At 39.4% G+C, this 22245-nt stretch overlaps 1 protein-coding gene across 1 annotated transcript in view; it reads left to right on the top strand.

Annotated features, from left to right (window-relative positions):
- Window positions 1-22245, top strand: part of KIAA1328 (KIAA1328 ortholog) — a 172039-nt gene that overhangs the window by 109091 nt on the left and 40703 nt on the right. The window contains exons 6-7 of the mRNA XM_058824482.1: window positions 4708-5393; window positions 8222-8317. Coding sequence (XP_058680465.1) covers window positions 4708-5393; window positions 8222-8317 — 782 coding nt within the window. The remainder of the gene's footprint in view (window positions 1-4707; window positions 5394-8221; window positions 8318-22245) is intronic.

Consider the following 22245-nt stretch of genomic DNA (forward strand, 5'->3'; position numbering starts at 1 on the left):
TGGTGTCTGTCATTCACGGTATTTTTCATTTGAGACCACTTGTTTTATTCAGTGGAATATGGCAATCATAGCTATACATAATTTCTACAGAAAATAGTGCTTTGTTTCTTGCTTGAAAAATGGTCGGCTTACCTTAGGAGTTATCTACTGTATTTATCTTAGGTAATGACAGAGACAGTTGCTGTACTATTACATGGCACTTTGTAATAACTGATATTGGGTTATTTATGGTAAAGATTTTAACAAAGTATTATATGAGTTAGAGAAAAAAATTTATAGACTTCAGTAGATCCTACTGATATACTTTAAAATCTTTATGGTTTTTCATTCTCTCTATTAAATTCTTACAGAATCTTGGAAAGAATAGCTCCTTAATCACTGATAATGTTACTTCGAACAGTCCTATAATTTGATGTAATTGTTCTTAAAAACAGGATTTCTGTTGCCCCAATATCCTATTTGAGTTTATTTATAATAAGCTCATTTTGCCTCATTTTGCTGACAAAAGCAAGTGCTTATACTGTTGATAGACCTGAACCCCAAAGCCAAGCTTTATTCAGATGAGACCCATATATCAGGCATTCGGAGTGGTGACTGAGTTCCAGGTTTAGGTTGTATACCTTAGTGAGGGTGTCATCTGGGTCACTGATGGAATCACAGAATTGTTTAGGTTGGAAACCACCTCTGAGTCCAACCATTAACCCAGCACTGCCAAGTCCACCGCTAAAACTCGTCATCAAACATCACATTTGCATGTCTCATAAATACTTCCAGGGTTGGTGACTCCACCACTGCCCTGGGCAGCCTGTGCCAGGACTTGACAATGCTTCCAATGAACAAATTTTTCTTAATAAATTTTGCGGATCGTGTCCAAAGAGCAACTACACTGGTGAAGAGTATGTGCCATTAGGTATGTGCCCGTGGTGCTCTTGAAGGTGTTTCTGTGTGTCTCTGTGTCATCTTTAAATATCTTTACATCTCTGAATTTCTCCTCTGGTTGCTGCTTCTGTTCATTCTTCTGGGTTTCCTTCAGCGTCCCCACTTAGATCAGCAAAACAGACTAGTTCTGAATCAACATGTTCCTTCCACTCTTTCTACCCCACCAAAAGAAACTCCTGAGATGAAAATCCAGATTAGAGAAATGTCCTCAAGATACAACTGAGAATTATTTTACTTGATTGTCTCTTTTGCCAGTATTCAGACATAGTTTTTCGGCTAAAAACTACAGCCCCGGGTGCTATGAACTAAACTCCTTACGCTGTTAGCATCTCCAGCAATTTTGCTCTAACAGCATTGTATTTTACATTGTATTTACAAAAGCTGGGATGCCAGCTTTTGTCCCTCAGAATGCAGGACTTCTCAAGGTAATGATTTTGGGCTATTTCTTAAACATGTTTGTACATGTGATGAAATCTGTCCAGACCTTGCCTGTGCTGGTATTGTAAAGATATGCTTCATTACTAGTTCATTCCTTGCAGTACAAAGCCCTTTGTGCTGGAGCCAGTCTGTAACTGTGCTTCCTTTGCCAGTGCTGTGAATTAGAACTGCAAAGCACACAAGTTGCATTTAGGAACAATTTGCAGAGATCATAATGCTGCGTGCATAAAACTGGTGTACTGTTTGTCTGTTCGTAGGAAGTTTTAAGGACTGGGTGTTTGTTTAAGCTCTGCGCTGAATCCCTGAGCAAAAATTACTGGGGTTGCAGTAAAGCCTTTGCAGACTTCCACACGTGTCTCCGTCTTTAAATCCTTCTAAAGATTATTAAAACCATTTTTAGTATCTCCTTGTTTCACAAGAGTTTCACATCTGATCAAGTCTTATTAAGTCCTTACCTTACAAGGAGCAGTCTGAGTTTGTTTAAGCCTCAGTTAGAGGGACTTGTATCTTTAAATGTGGCACAGCAAGCCTGGAACAGCTCCGTGGAGGAGCGAGCACAGCTGTTCCCATGGCCCGTCATGGCTTCCAGGCCTCCCGCAGGCAATATCTTTCTTAAACTCATCTTGTAAAATTACCTCATTCCTTATGCTTGTGTGTCTTTAGACTCACAGAAGTAGGTGGGTCTTCACAATGTTTCTTTCCTCTACATTTCCCCTTTATCTGGCCTGCATTTTCCAGATCTGTCATGTCATGCACCAGTCTCTTTTCATCCCTCAAAAGTGTAAATGTCAGTCCATTTTCCTTGCAATGTCTACCATCCAGCTGTATTTTCAGTTATGGCTTTAGCAGAAAACCCACAAATTACTAAAAAAAAAGTTGTTTCTCACTAGATTCTGACTCCCAATAGTTAATTTTTCTTTGGAGTTAGACCCTGAAAAGTACTGAGTAGCCATCAAAGGCATGTTGGAACTCAGCCTTCTGCCTAACATGACCTCCTCCTTCTAAAGAAGTAAGAAAATCCCACTCACATTCAATGACATTAATGAGAATTTTCCCCCCTGCAAACATATTGTATCTGTGAAATAACATTAAAGTTTCTCTGCCTTGTTATGAAGTCTTTAAATGTCAATGCCATTTCTGAGACCATCAGGGCAGACTTAATGGCAGCCAAGGTCAACAAATGCTAACTGGTACCTCTCTTTTAGGGCCTTCAGGGACTCGTAATAGAGTCTCAGCCATGAAGTTAATTTGCAATGTGGACCTTTATTCTTAAACCTGATGATTATTTTGTAAAATCTTCATTCATGTGCTTAGATTTCTTAACATTCTCTTGTCTCTTCAGTCAGCAAACTGCTAAAATAAAGGTGGTGTTCTCAGACGTTTTTATCATTTGAGTTTCCTTTTTTTAAGTGTTCTTTTTAACTACTATTTATGGGCTGCAGAAAGACAGGTGTTTGCTTTCTGTGACCACCCTATACTGCCAGCCCTGATAGGATGCTCTAAGACTATCTTCAGATCTAAGACCTTCTGCTGTCCATGGGGACTGGAGAACCCTCCACCTTGAAAGCCTCTTCCTGTAGGTACCCTAAATTCTCTATAACCAGAAACAGGTGATGAGGGAAATGAGAGACTGCATCGTCCTTTTCTGTATTGTCTAATTCAGATTAAAAGGGCTCTGTAGCCTTTATTTGTCTGGAAAATATTGCCAACAAGGATGGCATGCTGCAAATAATAAATAACAAAACTCCGTCTTTTTGGCAGCATGTTGCATTTCTGCTCAGTTGCCCTGCCAGCCCCTCTGACTTTAAAATATTTTAGTGTCCTGCACTTTTCACCCAGTCCAAGCACCAGACTTTCCTCAGACATTTAGCACTGACATTAATGCAAATGCCTCCAACTCACTGAGCCCTTTGGGGCAAAACATGACATCCTTGGCTTTCAATCACATGGGAGAGAGGATATATTTGTATGCACAAAACTGGAAATAATAAAATATCAGTATTCAGGTGCTAATCCACATTAATTTATATTCTGTGAAGTCTACAAGAAACTTGTAATTGGTTGTCTTGAAGGGCAGCAGAGTATATTTGGTATTTTGTTTATTTATTAAAGAAAGAATCTAAATTATACATATAAATGCTGCATAGATTTGTATTATATCTCTCTTCTAATCATTGCTAGATGCTTTCTTGCATTCCTAAATTCAAGTGTTTTGGATCTGGCTGACTTGTCTTGCACTCCATGTGCACAATACCTCTCTATTGTAAGCATTCCCAGGGGACAAAAAATACCTTTTTTTTCATAAATGGATTCCAGATTTCCTTGCTGAACCACTTACACTGCAGTGGTTTTGCTGTCTTTAACAAATCTGGCTTCTGTAATTAAAAAGTCCCATATCTTTGTGGAAGGTCCCAAAGGCTGGAGGAGCTTAAATTCAGTTTGTTATTGAAATTAATGCACAATTCTAGCAAAAGAAATGTGTGTGCCTGATACACTGCTGTTGTGACGTTCATAAAAGCTAAAATGCTTAACTGCCTAGATGAGCCTTAGTGCAAAGATACTCCAGGATGTACCTAGAATTGTGATGTCTATTACATAATATCCATGACTATAACAAAACCACTAGAATTTGCTTGTACTGGGTTGACAAATGTGAATTACAGTTGCTTGTTTTCTTCAGAGTTTTATCAGACTATAATCACTTGCCCTGCTTAATTGAAGAATCGCTTACGTTTATAGCTGTATTTAAACATGTTTTGTATTTAAATGACAGCTTTTGATGTACAACCATTTTTTACAGAAAGTAGTTGGTTTTTATCTGTGTTTCTGTAAAGATATTTCAAAAACTCTCATCAAATTTCCAGCGGTAAGTAATATACCATTCAGTGCAAGGTGAAATGTTTTACATCAAATCTCCTGCTGTGTAATAGCCAATCAAAGAGTATTTATAGTGGCTGAATGGATTTTTTGGCTCGGTATTCAAAATTAAACATTTTCAAACCTTAACATTTAATGTTTTTTGCCACTCTTCAAGTTGATTTTATGTAACCCTACATGCTTACAACTACTTGATACTCTGAAGTGACTCATTTTATGCTGAGGATCCTGCAGACAGTAGTTTTACATTTATTACAGTTGTGTAGATGGAATGAAATGTAGATTTGATAGCACATTTGTGTCCGTGTTCTGGTAAACATTTTGTGGGGTTTGGCTGCATGTCCATCAACATTGACCAGCAGCTCTGCTTTGAGGACAACACATTTACCGAGGGAAATTGATGAACAAAGATGAATTTTAGTGATTGACAGGAAATTGTTTCTCCCGTTGCAGGTATCCAGTGGGAAGAGCTTGTGCCAGCAGCACTCTTTGGGGCTGGACAGCTCCTGCTTGGGTGTTGGGGGACCTTGGACTCTTCATAAGAACAGCAGAGCGCCGAAGGCTGTAAGCCCAGCCCGTGTTGTGTTGTCTCAGCCGTGCAGGAATAACCGCGATTACAGGACTGAGATGCATTACAACCATCAGGAATGTCTGAAGGAGTATCCGGTGGAGAACGACTTGCACAGAAAGCGCAACAATGTGATTTCCCCAGCCAAGCAGAGGAGCCCTCACCATGTAAAGCAAGCTCAGGAGGTGAACCAGAGGGCAAGTGAAATTCAGAGTGCATGCCCTCAGCAAGTGAGCCATGGCTGTGCCTGGAGGCATGTGGGGAGCTCAGGGAGCATGGAAGAGAGCTGCTATGTCAGCCAGGTACTTAGGAAACACTCGGGGACATTTCACAAGACCCATGATCATTCCAGGCACCGTCGAGGTTCTAGGCTGAATCACAGCACAGACTCAGGCCCTAAGGAAACAGAGCTGGCTAAAAGATTGTATGAAGAAAGAAGGCAGAAGCTGCTTCTTCAAAAACTGGAGCTGGAAATTGAAAAGGAACGACTCCAACATTTATTGACTAAGCAAGAAGCAAAACTGCTCCTAAAACAACAGCAACTACACCAATCCCGTATGGATTATAACAGGTGATTTTGAGACTAACAATTTAAAAAAAATCTAAAATTTCTAATAAGCACATGGGCAATAGTTGATTTAAGTGGGAGAACAGAACAAGGCAACAATAAATAGAATGGAACAAGACAGGCAAGGCTTATGGCACAATTTCTAAGAGTGATTCAGAGGAGAGGAGACTTTAGTTTGTTAGTGTATACTGTTGGGAAGCAGCATGACAGCTGTGGAAAGCAGCAGAGGAAAACAGTATGTGGTAGAAAGAAAGGCAGAAGAAAAACACTGCTAAAAGACTAGGCTGGAAAAGAGAAGCAGTAGAAAAAAATGAGAAGTTGATCTTAGTGTAGGCACTTGAAAAGAATACAGACATTTGGCAAGAGAGCAGTGTGAGCGTGGATGACATAAATGTGGCATTCTCGCTTCCTTGGAAAGGTCAGTTTTGAAGGGTTGCACTCTCCTGGGTTGGGACTGGAAGAGTCTATTTTATAGAAAAGATGAAGATCATTACATATGTACACAGACACATATATACATGTGTATATATATATTTGCATATATGGAATATATAAAAATATATGGAGTTTTCCCCATATATTTATGGAAGAGGAAGGAAACGCAGTGTAGTGAAGACATTTTCTTTTCAGCAATGTTAGTGAAGAGGGAGAATGCCAAGACTGAGGCTCATTATTTGCTTAAAACTTGAAGGGAGATGGAACAGCCATAGAAATGTGAGATGAAGGCCTGTGAGTTTGTTGCAGAAGGCAACACTTTTCTGATAATCTAAATAGTCTTTGAGAAAGAGGGAACAACTGTTTTTTTGGTATGATGTTGTTAAAGTGAGCAGAGCAGTGAACGGAAGCAGGTTAAATTAGCCCTTGCAGCTCAGCTGAGTACTAGCATTTCAGCATTAGAAAGGAGAAACAATAGGAAAACTCTGCAGTCTTTTGGAAGAAGTGGTAGGAGTGTTTCACAGGGATGGATATTTCTATACTGTTTTAGTATGGCAGCTGCTAGCAGCACCCCATGAGAGTCTGCATTAGATGACCAACTTCCTACATCTGTGTGCTGTAACCACCATGGAGGGATGCATCACTTGCATCACTTGCCCTTCTTCATTTCAGCCCCCTGGTTACTTTTCAGACTGTAAAAGAGAGTACTGTAGACTAGGTTGTCTTTTTGTCTTCTTGGATTGTTGTTTGCATTGAAAATAATGTGTTTATGTGGCTCTAAAAGTACCTGTCTTGGAGGAAATCACAAATGTGTGTGTTGAAAATGACTGAAGTTGCTAACAAAGGATTATGACTTCAGGTGAGAATTAAGTAGGAACAGATGGATTCTTAATCATCAAATACCTTAATTCTGTGCATGCATCCCTCTAATGAAAAACAAGTAGATATGAAGGACATACAAACTGAATTTTTTGGTGCATTTTTTTTCCTAATGGAAAATTTTCAGGTTTGGAGGTCTAAGTTCAGAAAAAAATGCACCTTAAATATTGGTAATGATGTGGTTGTTAGTACCATTATATCTATTGTAGCTACATTTTTTTTTTCTGGAAAAAGTCCTTTATGATTTACAGAGCTTTAGCTACCTAAAAAGAATTCTATGAAAAGAACCATATATGAACAATCTGAAGACTTTGCACTTTTGTGATCTCTTTTCACAGGTGAAAAGTCAGATTTGCCGTATTCTCTCTAAGAAAACAACTGGAATATAATGTGTTTTCTCTTAAAAATATTTCAGTATCTTTAGAATTAAATGCTTGATATTTAGAGGTAAATCTCTTAGGCATCACAGTTCTGTTTCAGTTCCAAATATATAATTCATTTTGCACTTGGTAACAGAGTAATTTTATGTACTGCTAACAATAAAAATTTGTTTACCTAAGCTCAAATAACCTTTACTTCATTGTCAGGAGGTTCTAACTGAGTTAGAACATTATAACAGCATAAAAAACAATACAAGAAAACATTTATTCCAGATAATATTTATTTTTGTCTGTCCTTCTGCCTGAGTGGAGTGCTGGTTAAGGTCCATTCTCATTGAATGACAAATAAGAGTTTTGACCACTTGCAGTAATTGGCAAGAAACTTTTCTAATCTTTTAGTTAAAGTGTGAGTTGATAATTTTTTCTGCCACACTGCATCATAACTGCTTTTAATTTTCCACATTTCTCTACTTAGCCTCACATGGCAGTAGTAGTTTCAGTTTGCAGCTACTCTCCATGTGAAATAGTTGCTCAGCCATCAAAAATGGTGTGTATGTGCAGTTCAATGGCTTCTCCTGGTTTAAGCCTCACTGGAGCAGCCCAGTATAAACAAAGCTTGGGAACAGGAATTTTAGTCAAAAAAAGGAGAAATACCTCTATCTTGACTCTGTCTCTGTTGGAGAGAAAGGAGAAGGTGGAGTGATCTGTTAAGAATGGAGCATCATTTGTGGGCCCATAGTTTGAGGAGACATGAGCATCTTATACAAATTCTGTTCTACACCATTTACACATGATGCCTTTGAGCTCTGGTGCTGTAATCTGCAAATGAAACTTTTCTGTTTCTGTAATGAAAAGACTGCAGATTTTTCCCTGTTGTTTTCCCTTTCCAATGCTGAAAAGCTAATACTCAACTGGGTTACACTGGCTGGGGTTGCCCCTGTGGAAACCCTTAGAAGCAAAGCCACTGGGCCTGAACCAGACTTCCAGTACAAAAGTATATTTGAGAGTATGAAGGTAATTGCTAAAGTATTTAATGTGTAAAAGTGTCCCATTTGTAGACACATAGGTCACCTTTTAGTGGCAAGTTTCCTGGTGTGATTTGACCAGCTGCAGAAGCAACTAACTTATCTTTTTCAGGGTTAAAGGCCCTGTACCTGGCTCAGAAGATGTGCCCATTGCTGAAGCACCCAGAGATCTTGCTCTGATGATGAATGGCAGCAGCATGGGGCTAAGGTAATTTCTCTCTTCACTTCTAAGTGCTTCACAGGGTCAGTATATCTTCTTGACAGTGTGCTGTTGCCTGCCAAGTGTATTTGTTCATGTGTTTGTTTCAGATTAAGAGCTTTTTTTCTGCAGGAATGGTAAAATTCATTGGCTGCTGTGTTTTATGAGTCAACTCAATAGTTATGCTGACCTGTTATTACTCAAAGTTTAGGTGACTTCCTGAAGAGGCTTCAGGTTTTGTGGGCCGCCTCTTAGCCCAGTGCAAAATGGAGTTTTCACAAAACCTTAGTTTTAGTTCTTTGTTCTAGGTGCTGCTTGTTACGTTTTAAATTAAGATCAGAATATCTCCTTAGTCTTTATTTGGACCTGATGTAAATAATACATTATCCTTTAACTCTCAGGTAGATCTTCCATGGTTGGTGATAGTTACTTGTTTTTTTAAATATCTCTCATTACACCTCTACTTCAGTGTGATCAGAGCAAACTACCACTGAAATAACTGGAAGCAGAGTTAAGCCAATATTTAGCTCTTTATCTCCATCCTGCTTGCTATTTAAAAGTTCAGTCAGTACACTATTTTGCTTTCCTTCTGTCCTACCCTGTCGCATTCAAGTTAACACTGGAAAAAGATTCAGGCTTATTAGGAAAGCAACAAATAAAAACTGGCAAGGTTTTCTCCTTTTCTCAGAAATTAACAGCTTCTTGTTCTGTGCTGTAACTATAGGTGTTCTTTTGACCAAAGAATGGTGGACAAGATGAGCAGCTGTGCTTTGAGTGACTTCTTCTTTAGCAACGAGAGAATACCTCAAAGTAATAAACTTCTCTGTTCTGAGAATAGTGTAAGAACTGATAATTCATTTATAAACAAAGAGTCCAATACCTTATTTTTTCTTATTTTTTAACTTTGTTATACTAATTTTATTTTTCTTTCTGAGATCCTTTTCGATTGAAAAGGGATAAGCCTTTTTTTTTTTTGCCAGAACAGCAGGAGTTGTTAGTTTTCTTGGAATTCTTCACTGCTTAACCAGGTGTTTGGCTGCTGTGAGTTACTGGCATATCTTTGTTGTGTTCAGATGCTTTTTTCTTTCATTTTCACACAAACTGAAGTGATCAAAGTATTATCACTGTAGCAAAAAAGATGGAGAGTCATGACATGTTTAAGATGCAGCAGCATTAAGCCCCTTGGAGGAAAAATGTAACCTAGAACATCTGCAGAGCTTCTTGGCAACCAAAAACCTGCAAATATCTACATATTCTAATAGGGAAAATGAAGAAAACCTGTGGTGTTAACAAAATGAGAGTCCCAGATTTCAAAAGGTTCCCCACCCTACCTTCATTCCCCTGGTTTAATTTACTGTAATTTTTCAAAGTTATTGTGTGTTTGAGCAGTCTCAAGGTGCCATGCCAGCTGGTTACAAAGTTTGGCAGCAAAACACTTGGAAGTTTTTCTTCTTATATGCCATCTTCAGTTTTGCAAAGGTTACCAGATGAATGGTCCCTAAATAATTTACTCTAATGTAAGGCTTAAAGAGGCCGTAGAAGACAAGTCCATTTATCTCTTTTATGCATTTGAATATGTAAGTGATGTTTTCTTCAGTACAGAGAGGGAGAGTGTGTGAGTGTGTGGCCATGTCTTAGAAAAGAGGAAGAGCTGGTAGACATACATTCTTTTTTTAACTGTCTCTTTTGGTGTTTTCTTTTTCTGCTTTTTTATTTTTTAGTTTGTTTTGGGGTTTTTTTTTTGATGATGTGGGGCTCTTTTTTTTAATTATTATTTCTTTTTTTTTTTTTTTTGTGGTGGTGGTGTTTAGTTTTTAATTGATGTATCAAACAATTCTTGTTACAGCAAATTCCAACAGAACACCAATGGAAAATCAGCCCTCTCTGACTTCCAGTGCATGCATGAGAGGTCTTCTAGCAAATCTCACAGCACAGAATTTGATTTCAGTCTTCAAATAAGCAAAACTTACTTTAAAAATATCCTGGTATTTTAAAGGAAATAGTGAAATACCTTTAAAATAGGAAACTTGCTGAAGTGAGAAGGAAAATAAATAATATAATCAAGAACTGAAAAAACATTAGTTTTTTTATATAATTAACAACTCATTTTGAGTTAATTATCTACAATTACAAAAATCTAATTGCAATTTATCCTTTACTATCTGTAGGAAGAATTGTAGACAAGGGAATGTGCATCACTGCCAGGCGTAAATGCTATAGGATGGGTACAAATAATAGAGGAACCCTTAATGAAAAAAAAAACCAAATAGGAGCATGCAGCTGTGCCAGACTATTGAGAGGTAATTTTAGTCAGAAATGAGGTATGTAGTTTAAAAGGCATCTTGTCATCTCCTGTAGGGATTAATTTTTTCCCTCATTGAAGAAAGCAAAAAAGACTCCACAAGCAAATACCGTGCAGAGTTTGATTTCTGATGCAGAATTTCCTCATAGTCTGTTAGTGAAAATGAAAACTTTGATCTCAGGGGCCACTTCAAACTATAGCCAGATTTTCAAAGGGTGCCTGTTTTGTTTTGTACGTGTGCTATTAAGGTACTTTTGTTGTCATTGTCAGCAAGCATTGTCCATGTCAGCCTGTTTGGATACCTATTCTGGTAGGAATTAGCAGTGTTGAATTTGTCCCTTCCCTGATGTTGAGAAGAAATGTGCCTGTCCCGTTGCCTAGCTGCAGCTGGGCCAGCATTTGGGACCTGAACTACCTTCAGATTCGGCATCTCCATTTCTCTAAGGTGCAGTAGTCAGAGCAGGTTTTATTGAGGATGGTTTTCAGCAGCTTGGAGTGCTCCTAAGTGAGCCCACAGACAATTTGCAGCTACGGAGTTGGTAGCTTGTGCAATTAATGGCAAGTTGTCTGTATAATTTCTTTTCAAGTCTGCCCCAATGTGCAAGATGCTTTAAAATATTCAAAATAAAAACATAACCTGATGCATTTGTTTAGCATAAAACAGCCTTTTACAAAGTGCTTTCCATCTCCCAGACACAGATGCTTGGTACATGCTCAAGTACCCACTCCATGCGTATTCAGTAGGATCAATACACCCAGCACCTGCTTTTGTGTGTGCTCCTGACATCTGCATCTGGGAAAGGAATTTTAAAACTCTTCCCTTCCTCGTTTAATCTTAACTTTGATCTGAATGGCATGGAAATAAGATGTATTTAATGGCACCAGCTTGAGGAGACACAGTTTTTCACTTTGCAAGCACCCGTCCCCAGAGTGCTGCTGTGTGCCTAAATCTTAACATTCAAGATTCCCTGCTTTTCCAAGTCTCAGATTTCCTATAAGGCTCTGCTAGTATGGCTCTTTATTGCCTCCCCTCTAACAGGCATCTTTGCCTTGGATTTCACACAATTCTGCCACTGAGCCTCTACACAAACCTGTGCAAAGCGTTCCAAATAGGAATTGTTGGACACAGCAGCTATCAGATGTGTTTACAGTTATCTGCAGGCACTCATTCAATGTATGCTACCTGGTGAAAGGATTTTTTCTTGGGGTATTGAAGATTTGCAGGTGGAATTTGCCACCTTTAATTTCATTGAAAGCTCTTTATGTTTGTGTGCCTCATTCTACATCACTCATGCATATTTTTGCCAGTTTGTATTTTTAGTTACTCGAAAATATCAAGCACAGGATTCAGTGATACTTCCCCCTGTACTTGGATGCTCATTGCTATGGTGATATTTCCAGGAGGGAGTGCTGTCAGGGGTCTTTTAAAAGATTTTTATGTTTATGATGTAAGTATTTTTATTGTCTAGTGAGAAAAGGTGACAATTATCTGTTGCTCCTTGTTTAATGCTTTGTTATGAACTCGCTTTTCTGAGGCTTGTTAGACATGCAGGCATCTTTCTGTGGTGATGTGCTTTTGTCCAAATATTCAATGCAATTAAATAGACCTGCAGAGGAATGCAGACTCGCAGCTCCCCCTGCTGTCCCAGGCATATCCAAGTTTGTTCACTCAGTTCCCCCTCGAAATAATTTAAATATAAAATAAAAATCACATGCAATCGCATGGCTCTGCTACTGCTGGTCTGACTTTTGCTGGCCCCATTACTCCTGTTTTTGAGGAGAATTGAAAAACAATGGTAGCAGCCATTTGGTTTCCTATGAAGAGTTTTCTTTTAAGTTCTTCATTCCACACACTTCCTGGGGTGTGTCGAGGTCCTGAGCCTCTAAAGGAGAAATTCTCACCAGGACTGCAATTGGCTCCTTGTGCAAGACTCCCAGGTCATCTCTGAGTTGTCCTTGGTCTCTTGAGGTGTATCTATAAAGGACTTGGCCAACTTTTGGAAATGTACTGAATATAGTTTGTTGGGATTTTTGGTTTTTTTTTTCTGTTTGCTGTTTTGGCAGACTGGCACATTAAATTGGGATGAAATCAACTGTGCTTGCAAATGGCCCATAAAATCTGTGTATCTGGAAGCTGCTTTCCCACCTGTTAGTGCTCCTTTTAACAACCAAGTTACTTTCTTGTTCCAGATAATTTTACATTGAAGTTTGTATCATTTTTAGATAGGATATTTGTGGAGCGAACACTTGTTTGGCCGGTAAAAAAAAACGGTGCTTGCAGACCTGCCAATAGTGCACACGCTGAATTAGGTGCAGATATGAGTTTTTTCTTTCTCTCGTGGTGGTGTCTGGCTATATATAGGCACAGCATCCTTCCAACAGATGGCTGCTGGAGTCTGCTGTGACGTATGGGAGAGTACAGTCAGACTTAGACACACATTTCTGCTTCATTAGTGCCACGTGCAGACTCTGGAGGTAGTAGGTTTTCTTGTTCAGGGCGAAGGTTTTTGTTCTGATGTGGTTACTAAAAGCATAAAGGGGAGTGTGTGGCAATTTTTTACATATACCAATGCATGCATTTAAAGTTGAGGGTTTTTTTTGTTAGGGTAGGCAGTGATCCTTATCGGACTGGAGAGAGTGGAGTTCATTTCTGCTGACCTGGTTCCTTCACTAATCTAATTTTCAGGTTTACTTTCAACTGCAACAGTGATTTCAAGCTGCCTATCTAACATTTACCTGAATTATGCTGATTCTGTTCTCATGATCACGTCTGCTGCACACAGCAGTATTACATCATTCCCATTGCAGTCCAAAGTAACCTTGAGCAGGAAGCCTGCTGAGTGACTGGAGGTGTAAGATGTAAGCAGAAAATGCCATAAGTGGTTTTCATAGGTAGATGAGGTCTTCAAAAAGCACCGGCACTCAGGTATTAGAAACACTGCTAACCTTAGGAGGGCAGTTGGTGAAAACAGGCTTGTTAAAAAAAACCAGGCTTGTTAGAAAAAAAGTATTTTGGTATTTTCACAAAACTTGTGTTTGCTGCCAGTATTCTGCATGGGTTTGGTTTGGTAATATCCTACATCAAAACTGAAAATGCTTGGAAATTTTTTCTTTGAGTTGAAATATGTGAAATGCATGCCTCTCCTGAAGGAGTTTGTTCCTTGCCAACACTTGCAGACAGTGAGAGACATTTTTGCAAGTCATTTGCAGATGCCTCCTTTATGGGAAAATGTAGACACTGTTAGTTTACTGCCTGAATTGAATTTTGAAAACCTGAATTCTATTTTTATAAATTGGAATGGATTACTTTTTCAGACATACTGTTTTGTTACTTTTTATTTTTATGTGTAATCTTGGATGAAGAGAATATTTTGTTTAATCTAGACATTCATATGTCCCAGAAATTTATCAGTTGGAAAAGTTAAGAAAAACCTCATAAAACAAAATGTTCTGGAAGGTAGTTTTGAATCAGGAAATTTTAAACCCACCCGCACAACTTTCATGCCATTTAAAGCTTATATCAGAACTGATGGGGCAGGACTAAGAACAAAAGCTATTGGTATTACAAAGTTAAGCAAGAAATCCTCTGTACCCTGCTGTTCTGCCCATGATCACAGCTACACTAAGCTAAAACCCACTCCCCCACCCCTCCTGTGACCTTGGCTGCACTTCAGCACTCAGAGAATTGAAGCAAAAGGCAAACTTTAGTAAATATTAGGTTCTGCCACTTGCAGATTTTCAGACTACGTATAAAGATAACAACATATGTGCTCTCACTCACTTCCCAGCTCTTGCTCTCTCTGAAGTGGACTTTGTGTATTTGCCACTGAATTATTCTGGCATAAAACTTCCCAGACCATACTGATGTATTGAGTTGAACTCTGTGGCTTTGCATGGGTGCTGAGGCTTTGCAGACTACCCATTATATTTATAAAAGTGCTAATTTTTGAAAGCCACGCAGAGAAAATTTTAGATTCAGCCTAGCTGATTTGTTCTTCACACTGCTCCTGCAGCGAAGAGGATTGATTTTTGTGTTTCTTTCGATATTTGGCTTCATTTCCTCTGGTACCCAGTGCTTCAGGTCTTAATCCTTTAACCTTGAATTCGAGCATCAATGCTTCAGGAGGGATCAGGCCTTTTGATGGAGAGAGAACATCTTTTGTTGTACCAAATGGTTGGGAGTGGTATAAGGCAACACAGATCTCCAGGCAGTATGTATTTCACTGTTGTGTTAGAAGACTGTAAACAGAGGGTGGGTTTAGTGGGGATTATAAATAATCTGGAGGAAGGTGGGGTATTAAAAGCAATGGAAGAGAGTTAATGACGTTTTCTTTAACATTTGACCACTAACCAGTCTATCGTGACAGATGTGTACTGGGTTGCCAAATGCTATAGTCTGATTTGGGTAATGGTTCAAAGCTCAGCATGTCATGGAAATGGCACTGTGGTCCCTGATGGAACGCGGGGAAAAAAGCCTTTGAGCTTCTCAAAGGGCAGTATTTGTGGAAGCAGATGCTTGCTTGCCCTACCCAGCATAAAGAACAGTTCTGCGGGCAGCCAGGAGAGTTCGTACTGCTGGATTTTTATAGGATCATTAATTATATGTTATAAGGCAGCTAAGCATGGCATTCCTAACTCGATGAATTCCATTATGAATGGCCTTTTCATATTCCTCATCTCATTATATTAAATGCATGTGACCTGAAGTTTAGCTAAAGTTATTGTTCGGGTTAACTTTCATTTAGTGGTTGCCCTAGTTTTAGAAACAGTATGATCTTTAGATTTTATGGAAAGTCAGGTTTTTTATGCATGTTTTTGCAGCACTATTTTAGATAATTTCATTTGAAACTAGGTAAAAACCTCTATGAGGTGGCAGGGAAGGGATTTAGTCACTCCTTGATTTGACTGGAGATTTCTGTACCCACTGGATGACAACATCCTGTTACACGGATTTGGCTATCATCTCCCTGCCAATAACTCTTAAACCTTCTGCTCTGTTCCATCTAGTCTTGCATATCTGACTGCCTCCCTGACACATAATCCCAGTTGTTTTGCCTTCAGATCATTCCTAATCTGGCCAAAACAGAACTCCTTACTTTTTTCTACTGAATCTCTCTTCACTTCTGATTTTGATAATGCCACATCCTCCCTGCCACTCAGATTCATAACCTTAGGATCACTCTCCTTCTCTGCATGCATCTGGGCTGCTGACAGCTATTGCAGTTCCCTTCTCCTTGGCAGCCACAATACCCTTTTGCAGTGTCAACAGTTAAAACCACCCCTTGCTTTAGTCCTTCTTCTTGCACTTTGGCTACTCTAAAGTCTTCTTTAATTGCTCAGTATTCATTCGCCTACTTCAAAATAAGTTTTCCAGGTGGGTATCTTGGCTGCTTCTTCAGGTCTTGTCTGCTTTGCTTCTTTTAAACTCACCTTCAGGGGCCAATTGTCTGTTAAAAGTCATAAAGCTGTTTCTTATTTTATTTTCTCTGCCACCACCTCTTCTTTACTCTGTCAATTATGTGGCACTCAGAGTTTTTTTTGTGTGTTGGATTAACTTTCAGCCATTTGCTGCTACTACATTCCCTAATTCTTTCTGTCTTTAAGAACCACTGGGTCATTTCATGGTGACTTCTACCTCCATCTGTGTGTTCTGACAATGCCTTTCTTGTTTTACATTTTATCTTTTCCTCCTTTTTTTTATCCTCAGCTTTTTAAGAGTGCTCTTTTCCCCTCCCTGCCTTCAATCCTAATTTGGTGAGTTTCAAACTAATGTGTTTCTTCACACTCATCACAAAGATGGTCTCTGCCTGGTAAACCTACCTAAAATCTAAACCATACTCAAAAGATTTCATTGGTGATCTGGAGAGAAAAGCATTAGAACTCCACTGCAGTGACAAGTCATCAGCTCTTCTTTATGGAAACCCTTTGTGTGGCTTCTAGCACTCAGAAGAGTTTGAAACAAAACAATTTACAAGTGTCTTCAGTCTTCTATCAATAGTGCCAGACTTCACCTCTTTGTATAACTACACGCCCTTTTGTTTGATCAATGCATAGTTAATCCTTCTTTTCTTTTTATCTCTGTGTTTCCTTAATCTCCATTTACATCTTTGCATCATTTTTGAGCAAACCATGTCTCTGAGAGATGTGCTAAGTTTATATACCAGCTGTGGACTCAGTAGGGCTGAGATGGTTTGGCAGCACAAATAATGCAAACCCCTGAACCCACATCACAGTGTCAGAGCAGCACTCGTGGCTTCTGCTGTGGACAGATGTTTCCACCAGGTTGTAACAAATGCATGCAAAGGTAGACTTTCATGCCCAAAAATCGATAGTGGTAGCTCTAAGACGGCAAAAATCACTTGTGTCTGGACTAAAAGGGTTTCCAGAGGCTGGGAACTGGCAGCCCAGAGCCCAGAGCTTCATGACAAACATCCTTGTCCCAAGATCTCTTCCCTTTGTTCTCCCCTTGATACTGGATATCAGAGCAATGCCAATACATATCTCAGTGGTAACTGCCTTTTAGTGAGGCAGTGATTTCCATCTGGTTTCAGTTCTGTTATATCTGAATATTTTCTAAATACAAGTGCAAAAATGTGTTAAATTTGTTCCCTAAACATCCTGGTTGAGTCAGTATTTGGTGATGCTGTCAAATTCCCATAAAATATATGCACTGAAGGGAAATGAAGGGAAATCTTTAGTATGTTGCCTTTTCTGTGGGGCCCAGGGCTATGGTTTTTATAGTTGTATGCCATTATTTAGGCATCTAAGTCTGTATTGCTCTTGCAATAAATACTTGATTTTACAGTCACTAGCCATCAAACATGCCCTGTGAAATATGTAACTTCAGTGAATTTAAGGCAACTGAAGTGGCTAAAATTGTTATTTTAAATCTTTACCAGGAGCTATCTTGTCAAATCTGCATCTGTTGGGTATGGTAGTCTACTAATCAGAGTAAAGTCCAAAGTCTCTACTTCTCTATTTGCTTCTTTTCAGGCTATAGGATTTTTTTTAAAGCAGATCAATAAACAATCTCAGTGTTTTCATTTTACTAAGCAATATAATATGGATGAGTACTAGTGTAGTGGTAAATCATTAATATACTCTTTAATCATAGAGTGACCATGTCCCACAGATGTGATTTAATCATGGAAAAAAGGCCAATGAAGTGTGAAGATGCATCAGGAAGGGTGTTTCTAACTGATCTGGGATAGTGTATGGCACCATTTTAAAAGATGCTGTAGTATGAGAATATTTAGGATGCTGTGTACATTTGTAGTTACAAACCTGGTAAAATTCTACTTGATTATTTTTATCAAAAATCAAAACCCATGTCAGTTTTGTATTTGGCAGAGGAACCAAATGGCTTTTTGGAATAAGTGAAGCACTGCAGCTTCCAGATTCAACAGTCCCGTGATTTGTAAGACTTTAACACTAACAGACTATAACCCTAAAAACCTGTAGTAACCTATGCTTAACATGATTCAATGCTAGATTCAATCATCCTGTGGTACAGATAAAGGTGATTAAAATAAGAGGACAGAAACTTCATGGAAAAATATGGGTCCTGCTGGGGTGCTTCTGTGTTGTTTTCAGCGGTAATGGTTCCTGGTTAGAGAAATCAGATTCTGCAGCCTCAGAAAAATAGACAGTATAAAAACTTTTAATTGCATTTATTATGGAATTTGATGCATTTATGAAAGACTTTCTCTGTGTGTGGCATGTTCCCTGATATTGAAGGAGCTGTCAGTGGCCCAGAAAGTCACCTCAGTATTGTTAGGGATATGTCTGTTTGCCCAGTTTAGTGGTTATTAATTTCCATTTCTATTGGTGGGAAAAATTTGAAATTTTGTTCCTTCATTTCATCACTTAGAAACCAGGTTTGAAAATTCATCCTACTGGTGTCTTGAACGTTGAAACTTAGCATCAATCAAGTGTAATTTTGTCAATGAACAGAAGCAACTGTAGTTGCTGTGTCTTTTTCAACTATTCTGATCCTCCTAAGCTCCATATTTTCTGTGCATGTGTAATGTAACTCCTAATACCTGCACAAAAAAAAGCAATCTGTTTCTCTAATTAGAAATTTCTTCAGAATATCTTACTAGTAGGGCATGCTGAAAACCCTGTATATACTGTTCAACTCTTAGTGTGTGCTTCCTCTGCTATATTGTCAGTTACCCTTAGGAAATGATTGCTCCATTATGTGATCCATGATCAGAAAAAGGGCTTTTGCAATTGCTGCTCATTTACTGAAAGCTGCTGTTATCAACACCTATCAGACTGTCTGGAAACTTCTGTAGAGGAGAGAGTGCTTGTGTACCAACAGCCTTAGCAAAGGAAGACATAAGGGGGTTACCTGCACACCCAGACCCATCTCTGCCACAGCCTGTTTTTGGAGTGCAGCCCATCCACTGTGAAGCCTTTTGCTCTGGGTGAGGCAAGTAGAGAAGAGATGATGTGTTATTCTTCAATGCTTTTATCACAACCAAATTACAATCCAATCTGGGGCATGTTTGTTCAGGAGATAGCTTGCATATGGCATTTCGATGGGTATCTTGTGATTGGGGCTGGCTCTCAGCCAGACACTAGTGATGCTGGATAAGGCACTAAGACTGGCATTCACTTTGCTGAAGAGCATGAGATTCTCCTTCTGAAGGAGAGAGGGATGCTGTCTGATGTGCTGAAAAAGTTTAGATTTAGTTCAAAAACTTTGTCCTAAACAGGGTTTTGCATCATTCTTCGTGGTGCTTTAACTGGTGACAGCCAGGCAGGCTTTTCAGATATATAGACACTGTTTGGAAGGATTGTTTTTATACGTGTGACTTGACATTTACATGACTTCCTTTTGTGAAGGCTGACAGCAGAGTTTGCTGGAACGACAGCTGTTCTGCTCTGCTCTGTAAGAAAGGCCAAACAAACAGTCACAGAATTTTGCCCTGCTAAAGCCTGGCCAGTCTGTTTCCCGTGGCCATTTCTCTATGACTGACTGAAAACCTTTATGCTTGAATTTTCTTTGAATTCAAAAAAGATGGAAAAGTAATCACAGCTGTAATTTTGCTATTTATTAGAGAAACTCAGATATGTTGGAAAGGTGCTGGTAGGGAGTTGAAATGTAGTGAACTTAAACCAGAGGAAGGAGAGGGCTTCAAAGGGAAGGCACGAATATAATTCTAGGTTAAATTTAGCTTAATACTTGCTACAAATGGACCTCTAACCATGTAAATTAAGTGAAGTCCTGACTTCATTGAAAATAAAGACAGTGTTCTGATTGATTCAGTGGGGCTAGGGTTTCACCTATGGCTGGTATGATCTAATAGGTCATTGCTAATTAAGAGCATATGTGGCCTCAATTCTTGCTAGTGGAATTAAATGTCTGAGCACCAGCTACTGAGGGAATGGGGAAGGAACTGGTCCCTGAAAGAGTGGTCTGGGGAAGCTGTGCTGTGGATTGCTGTACCTTGGTACTGCTTCAGATAAGGAAAAAAATTTAGCATAGGTACAAGTGTATCTCCTCCAAGATGAGAGAAAAGTAAACCAAATGCAGTAGATTTGAGAGAGAGAGCTCAACAGGGGGGAAAAACCCAAAAAACAACAGAGAAACCTGACACAGCCATGGGCATTGCTGGATTCAAGGGCATTGAGCCTGAAGAGTGCTGTAAGAGATGAAATCGCTGCATGACAGCTCAGCAATATATTGTCTGCATAATAACATGTAGATTGTAGGCAATCACTGTCTATTTTCTGTGATGAAAAATCCTTTTATTACAAGCAGATTTGATAATATTTATATTTCAGCTCCAGAACTCTCACTGACTGTTGAAGTGTTTCCCTACCTGTTCCTGCCCTCCTGCCTTTTGCCTAAAAAATAAGTGGGAAGGGAGATGGATGTGGTCCTGAAGACAGCTGGAGGAGAGGTGTTGGGGAAACCTGACTGCACTTTTTCAATGGTTAAAATGGTCTCTTTTAAGAAAGATAGAGACAGACTTTGGAACAGGGTCTATAACTATAGGACAAGTGGTCTTGCTTTTCATCTTAATGCACAGATTCAAGTTAGATGTGATGAAGGAATGTTTCACTGAGAGTGGTGAAACAGTGGTGCAGGTTGCCCAGAATGGTGGAGGATGCCCCAGCCCTGGAAACATTCAAGGTCACTTTGGATAGGCTCTGAGCAATCTGTTCTAGTTGAAGATGTCCCTGCTCATTGCAGGATGATTGGACCAGGGGACCTTTAAAAGGTTCCTTCTAACCAAAAGTATTCTCTGATTCTGTTATCTCAAAGCTTTAAATGCACATGCTCTCTAGAAAGGAAAGCAGCTGTTTCTTATTGACATTCACTGGATCCCAGCAGTGCCATTAACATGCTGATGCATCTAACATAAGCCTCAAAATGCCAGATTTGATAATTGGCCCATGAAATCTCACTCTGGGCTTGAATATGGTCTTCAAGGAATGTATTAGAATAGGACTTTTTCCTGCTTCTTAAAGGGAGGAAAAAATGCTAAGCTAAAAAAGCATTTTTTAGGAAGGAAAGGGTGATGGCATTCAGGCATGAGAGATTGCCCTGAGGTTCACACTGTGTTTCTCCTCTTCACCTGCATCTCTCTTACGTCCCTTCCAGCTGTGCTCAGCTGCCCTGTGGATTTGTGCACCCTGCACAAAGCAGTAGCAAGAAGATCAATCTCCCTTCTCTTTCCCGTGTGCTGCTGTGCTGGTTCGTACGTTCTGACGTGTTTCTCCTCAGCTCCACTTGAGGGGACAGGAAAGGTTGTAATTGTTCCGTAGACCACTGCCATTTGTTTTCAGATCCACTCATCCAAAATCTACAAAGTCCCCAGAAATATTTTTTTAATTTGCTATGCAGATAAACAACCTCCCAAACAGTCCCACTTTGGAACAGGTGGTTTTCAAAAGTGCTGTTTGATAACAAGCTTGATGTGAACTGATCTAAATTTGACCCCTACTGAAAAGAAGATCCTGGCATCTTCTCTTTTGTCCCAGTACTTGTAGTGCTGCTGCTTTATACTGAACTGACTCTGGAAACTGATCTGGCTGGAAAACACTCCCAGCCAAAGTGGCAGGGGAGGAAGCAATTTTCAGCCTGTTTGTCAAACTGTGTCTGAAATGGCAATTCAGGTTCCAGCTACAAAAACGTATTGCTTGGGTTGTCTACTTATCACCAGTTTTGCATCATTAAGTGTTATGCATTCTTGGCCTGATATAATTGCAGCAGATTGCACACATGAACTGTTAATTATTTTATTTTTAAAACAGAAATTACGGAACAGGAAAATAACATTCCAACATGTTTGCTTTTGGAGCTAACCTACCACGGCAATCTGTTAGTTTGATAATGGTTAAACTCGTAAGCCCTTGCCTCAGCAGAGTGCAGTAGGGTACCATTAAGGCAGCCATCTGTTGAACATACATAGCAGAGGCATGAATTGCCTCGCTTTTTGGGTTTCTGAGTAGTTACAACATAGTCTTGTTCTCTGAATGCCACTGAAAAACGCATGGAAAGATCAGAGTTCAGTGGAAGGTGAGCATCCAAATTTGGGATTGAAGGCTGGGAACCCAGTCAGCTGAATGCTGGGTGTGGAGCAGGGAAGAGAAGAAGCCTCGTGGGCGAGGTAAATCACAT

This window comes from Ammospiza caudacuta, chromosome Z, assembly GCF_027887145.1.
Source record: "Ammospiza caudacuta isolate bAmmCau1 chromosome Z, bAmmCau1.pri, whole genome shotgun sequence".
Classification (NCBI taxonomy): domain Eukaryota; kingdom Metazoa; phylum Chordata; class Aves; order Passeriformes; family Passerellidae; genus Ammospiza; species Ammospiza caudacuta.